The 6,374-nt window shown below is 47.1% G+C and overlaps 1 protein-coding gene across 2 annotated transcripts in view; it reads right to left on the reverse strand.

Moving 5' to 3' along the window:
• TMEM41B (transmembrane protein 41B) overlaps positions 1-5,587 on the reverse strand; it is a 37,559-nt gene extending 31,972 nt beyond the window's left edge. For both annotated transcript variants that reach the window (XR_001002379.1, XM_011947609.1), the window contains exon 1: positions 5,138-5,587. Coding sequence is in view for 1 of the 2 variants with exons in the window: in XM_011947609.1 (XP_011802999.1) it covers positions 5,138-5,258 (121 nt within the window). In the remaining variant the exon portion in view is untranslated. The remainder of the gene's footprint in view (positions 1-5,137) is intronic.
• Positions 5,588-6,374: the final 787 nt, after the last annotated feature.

Consider the following 6,374-nt stretch of genomic DNA (forward strand, 5'->3'; position numbering starts at 1 on the left):
CCCGCCTCGGCCTCCCAAAGTGCTGGGATTACAGGCTTGAGCCACCGCGCCCGGCCGCTTATTTTTATTTTTTTAATAGAGACAGGGTCCCACTATGTTATGTTGCCCAGGCTGATCTCAAATTCCTGGGCTCAGGCAATCCTCCTGCCTTGCCCACCCAAAGTGTTGGGATTACATGTGTGGGCCATCAAACCCAGCCTAATGTACGCCTCTTAAGTTAAAAATTAAATAAGGCTTTTAGTATGATAGCTCTAAAACTACAATATTTTTCTTTACATTATGAATTCACCAGTCCTAAAGTAAAGAATAAGATGAGTGAAAGGAGTCAGTGTTTAACTGGACTAAAGAACATTAACTACTCTGAGTTTTCCTTGAGTAGACATGTCTCTAATTGCTACCTGTCTTATTACAGTTGAATGATGAAATATATAGACATTTGAACAAAATTAAGATCTAGGTTTAACTTGATAGATATTTTCCTCACTCTCTAAAATTAGGCAAACTTTCTCAAGCATTGTATTCTACAGTAACACAAGAAAACAACTGATGAGGGTGCAATAAAGCCTAGTGACATTCCACTCTGAGGTTCTCCTTTCACACAAACTGGTAAACAGAGAATGCTGGCAATTATAATTCAACAATCCTTGGGTATCGTTCTAACAAGAGTTCTAAACATAGATTAAAAAGTCATAAATCTTGTTTTTATAGGTCTACATTTAAATTTATAGCAAACACATTTATAATGTGCCTTCTTATGGCCACCATTACACACACGTGCCTTTTAGCATTACAGCTACTTACACCAGTACTGCTCTATCACCCAGGCTGCAGTGCAGTGGTGTGATCTCAGCTCACTGCAACCTCCACCTCCCAGGTTCAAGTGATTCTCCTGCCTCAGTCTCCCAAAAGTAGCTGAGATTACAGGTGTGCACCACCATACCCTGTTAATTTTTGTATTTTTAGTAGAGACAAGGTTTCACCATGTTAGTCAGGCTGGTCTCGAACTCCTGACCTCATGATCCACCTGCCTCGGCCTCTCAAAGTGCTGAGATTACAAGCATGAGCCACCATATCAGCCTAAGTAATGTATATGACCTGGTATATAAATATAACTCAAGAAAAGATTTAAAAAATGTTTAAAAGCATTTAATCCCAAAGCACTGATATTTTCTCTTCTATTCCATTATTTTAAAATGTATATTTTTGATTATCCATCAAATTGATTTCACACCTCTCAGAAGGGTCATGATTTATATACTGAAAAACATAAGCTGGGCGCGGGTGGCTCACACCTGTAATCCCAGCACTTTGGGAGGCCAAGGCGGGCGGATCACAAGGTCAGAAGATCGAGACCATCCTGGCTAACATGGTAAAATCCCGTCTCTACTAAAAATGCAAAAAATTAGCCCCGCATGGTGGCAGGCGCCTGTAGTCTCAGATACTCGGAGGCTGAGGCAGGAGAATGGTGTGAACCCGGGCAGCAGAGCTTGCAGTAAGCCAAGATCGTACCACTGCACTCCAGCCTGGGCGACAGAGCGAGACTCCATCTCAAAACAAAACAAAAAAAAGATAAGAGGTTTTTCATCACAATTAAATTTCCACAAACCTTCCCAATCACAAGTATTATAAGCGGAAGTAAAAAAAAATCACATTTTACAGATCTCAAACTTGTCTTCAACATTTAGTTCATTATCTTCACAAAATAGCTCCCCTGCTAAACTCACTAGCTATATGATCTATCCAAGCAGCAACAAGATGGCCAGGCCATGGCAATCCTCTTCCCATTTTCCCTAACCACTCAGGGCTCAACAGCATGGTGAAGCTCAGGTGGCGGTAGGGGATGGAGAGCACAGGGCTACTTTCCCCCAGTACAACATGGCATCTGAAGCTTGATAGGAGAGCAGAACTGGTGAGACCTGAGGGAAGGGTCCAGGGCCTGTATTCAGTCAGAATCACTGCTGGAGGCCGGGCACGGTGGCTCAAGTCTGTAATCCCAGCACTTTGGGAGGCCGAGACGGGCGGATCACGAGGTCAGGAGATTGAGACCATCCTGGCTAACACGGTGGAACCCCGTCTCTACTAACAATACAAAAAACTAGCCGGGCGAGGTGGCGGGCGCCTGTAGTCCCAGCTACTCGGGAGGCTGAGGCAGGAGAATGGCGTAAACCTGGGGGGCAGAGCTTGCAGTGAGCTGAGATCCGGCCACTGCAATCCAGCCCAGGCGACAGAGCGAGACTCCATCTCAAAAAAAAAAACAAACAAAAATTAGCCAGGCATGGTTGTGTGTGCCTGTAGTCCCAGCTACTCAGGAGAATGGCGGGAACCCGGGAGGTGGAGCTTGCAGTGAGCTGAGATCCGGCCACTGCACTCCAGCCTGGGCGACAGAGTGAGACTCCGTCTCAAAAAAAAAACAAACAAAAAAAAGAATCACTGCTGGGAGAGGAGGAGGAATGCTTGCTATGCTTGTGGTGCTTGTGCATCTTTTTATGAGCTTTCTTCATCTTCTTCTGTATCTTCTTGTCCACTATCACTGCTGGTCTGACCATGCCAGGAGCCAAAGGATTCACAGGAGGCATTCCAGGGTCAGGTGGTAGGTATGGAGGAGGGTAGGGACCCGAGGGTTGGCATCCTGGATACCTTGGCTGTGGCACAGTATGAGGGGCCAACCTGGGGGGAAAGCTGAATTGCCCTGCGGAGCTCCTGGGGGAGGAGGACAGGGACCTGGGGGAAAGGGTGGGTTGATAGGTGGTGGGTGGGCAGGACTGGAACCTACAGGGCACCCGATGTTGGGGGGATATAGATTTGGCCCTGGCTTCCTGGCATTGGGATTCTACATGTTTAGGTGTGTCCTCCAGCCTTTCCGCCACCGCCTGGGCTTGATGCATCCTCAAGAGCTTCTTAACTAGTTCCGCCTCCTGTCTGCTCTCTCATCTTCATCATGCAAAAATTAGACTTTCCGTGTTACTTCTGCCTTACTCAAGTATTCAAAGTGGTCCACAGACTACTAGGCTCAGCTCTGAGACCAGAGGCCAGAGTAATGGTAAGGAATCCACTAAATGTACCAAACATTGCAGATAGCGTGTAAAATAGTTCAAACATACATATGATGACAACTACTTATTTGCCAAAGTCACTTAATAAAATACAAATGCATTTCCAAGCATCATGGAATTTACAGGAACATTCTGACACCATCCTGAACAGGCCAACTTCATCGCCTACTAACACCCAACAGAAACCCTCTGCTCCTGACAAAGTAATCTCCTTACCTACACACATAAAAGTTTCACACTAACCTTCAATCCTACTACTCTATTTCTCCTAGCCTGGAATACCCTTCCCTTCTCTCTACTTATCCAAACCTTACTTATCTGGCAAAGCACAATGGCTCATGCTTGTAATTCCAGCATTTGAGGAGGCCAAGGCAGGAAGACACTTGAGCCCAGGACTTCAACACACCCTGGCCCCTTCTCTATAAAAAATAAATAATTAGCTGGGCATGGTGGCACATACTTGTAGTCCCAGTTACTTGGCAGGGCTGACGTGGGAAGATCGCATGAACCCAGGTGGCTGAGGCTGCACCGAGCTATGATCATGCCACTGCACTCCAGCACAGGTGACACAGCAATGTCGTGTCTCAAGCCACTAAAAACAGGCCTTACTTCACCATGTAAGGCATGCCTTCACAACCCTTCCCTGTCTTCCTATAGATTTGTGATCTATAGATGTTAGGTGACAGCATCATAAGAATAATTGTGTTGAATGTTTTGTTGTAATAAAATAAGATAAAAAAAAGAATACTTTGGAAGTTTCAAGGTTTTATTTTTTGAATAGCTTTAGGTAAAAATTATGAATAGTAGAACTGGCTGCTACCTCAAATGAGATGTCAATTTTTAGGGATGCCCTATCTGGAAAACACTTTTTCAGGAAATGCAGACCTTGGAATATTGTCACCCTCAGTAGTAGAGTCTTCAAAACAATCTTTCTTTTATTCAGAGCTGATTTACACATTAACAATGATTCACCTCTGTTTTTGAAGTTATATGAAGTTACCCGGATTCAGTGTATATAAGCTGGAAAAATACCAAATACATAAAGGTGACAGAGTCAAATTAGACTGTTGGAGACATTTTAAATTGTTTGAAAATACATTAACATTATCTGCTACACACTCCTAAAGTTCTCCTTAGCCATCACTGGTGGTGGAACATACCTGTATGAGCTACAGACAAACTTCTTAGGATCACTTCAAGTTTATGAGCTTTAAAATAATTTAAAGAACAATTCCAGGCCAACACGGAATCAAAGTATTTAGTTTCTAGGTACAGTTTTTTCCTTAAAACAATATTTAAAGCCGTGAGATTCTGTAATTATAGAGGCAGCAGTAATAAAGAGAAAACCAAAACCAAAACCAAAACTAAAGCCGTGAGAAATGTCAGGATGATGTAGTGGGGGGAAAACACTTTAGAATGAGTGACCTTAGCTGTAACTAAGTAACTGCTAATATTTTAGCCCCCACTTCATATCCAAGCGCTACTCTAAATCTTTTACGTGAATTATTTCGTTTAACCCACGCACCACCTATTAAGTAGATATTACTATTATCCCCATTTCACAGTTCAGACACTGAGGTTTTTTGAAAGTTACCAAGTCCAAGATCACAAGAAAACAGTAGGGCAGGGACTCACACACCACCTGCCACCTGGAAGTATTAAGTCCTTGCTCCTAACTACTACTTCACTGATCTGGCTTTACGACTTTGTAAGTCATATATCCACCTGGGCCTCAGTTTCTTCATCTGTAAAAACAACGCAACGAATGCTACAGTACAGCTCCTTTCAGCTCTGCCTAGCGTCGTTATCATCCACCTTACAATCTACCTGAGCGTCAACAAGCCAGTGTCATCCTTTCTTTTAAGTGAATTGTACTCAAACAGCATTTATAATGCACCTACTAGGCGTAGGGCCTTGTGCTGCGCGAGCGCCTAAGCCCAGCTCCCTCACGGCCTCTGCTCCCGCCCCGGCGCCAGCAGGCTCCCTCTTTCCCCGCAACTCTCCGAGACCTGCGGGGGTCCTTTTTCCCTCCGGACACACAGAAGCCTCCGTCCACCCCCAGCTCTGCTCCCTGGCCCACTCACCCTTCTGGTGGTCTCTGCTGCCAGGCGCCGCGGGACCCCGCGTCCCCGCTGCCCCGTCCCCCACGGGGGTCCTGTAGTTAGCGCCCGTCTGCGAGCGTTCGGCGACTCTGCCTTTCGCCATGGCAGCTGCAAGGAAGGTGAAAGAAGCGGTGCGGTGCCGCGCCCCCTAAACAACAAAATTCTATCGCAGCCTGCTTACTCCGCCGAAGCGCCACAGCCAGAGCCACTTCCGGTGCGACCTCCTCACCCGAGACGACCGCAGCCCAGCTAGCACAGCGACGCCCTGCAACAGCCGCAGCGCCCGCCCCAGGCTAAACCCCGCCCCGTGCCGCCCCCGAGCCTCGCGCGCTCGCGTAGGCCCAGTAACCGCGAGACAAGTCAGGGTCCTGGACCGCCCCTTTCAGTGCCCCGCCCCACCCGCGAGAAAGAGGTGGCCACCTGGCGCCGGGGGAGAGCATGCGCAGTCACCCGGCTGCGGCTCGCAGTCCCTGGCGTCTAAAGCTCAGCCTTAATTACCCGGAAGTGCGGTCCCAGGGACTTCAAACCTTTTGTCCAGGCCGCCGGAAATGCCTGTGATTAGTCGGCATTTCGCGGCTGAGGCTGATTCAGCACGTTACATCAATTCCGCAGCTGCTGTCTTCAATTTGGAGGCGCCAGAGAGTGCTTGGTCTAAATATGGTGGAAAATACAAAGGCTGAGCAAAACCTACCTGAGTTTCAGGAAACTAAGGCTCAGAGAGGGCTACGTAAAACCTGTGAAGGTCACAGGATGGCAAAAATGGGCTTAGAATCCAGGTTGTCTTGTTCCCCAAGCTAACCGCTTTGCATTACCTGCTGCCGCCCCCATACTACTAAACCCAAGTCAGCTCTACATTTAGCTTATTCGTAAACTAAGCGGAAACATGCCTTTTCCACAGGTACTTTTTCTGCTTCTACCCCTCAGAGCACTTTCAGCTTACTCACCGTGGTTGCCTCTTGAAAGTAACTTGGAGGCCAGGCGCGGTGGTTCACGCCTGTAATTCCAGCACTTTGGGAGGCCAACGCGGGTGGATCTTCTGAGGTGAGGAGTTGGAGACCGGCCTGGCCAACATGGTGAAACCCTGTCTCTACTAATAATACAAAAATTAGGCCAGGTGCAGTGGCTCATGCTTGTAATCCCAGCACTTTGGGAGGCCGAGGCGGGTAGATCATCTGAAGTCTGGAGTTCGAGACCAGCTTGGCCACGTCTCTACTAAAAA

This window comes from Colobus angolensis, unplaced genomic scaffold (assembly GCF_000951035.1).
Source record: "Colobus angolensis palliatus isolate OR3802 unplaced genomic scaffold, Cang.pa_1.0 Scaffold269, whole genome shotgun sequence".
Taxonomy (NCBI): Eukaryota; Metazoa; Chordata; class Mammalia; order Primates; family Cercopithecidae; genus Colobus; species Colobus angolensis.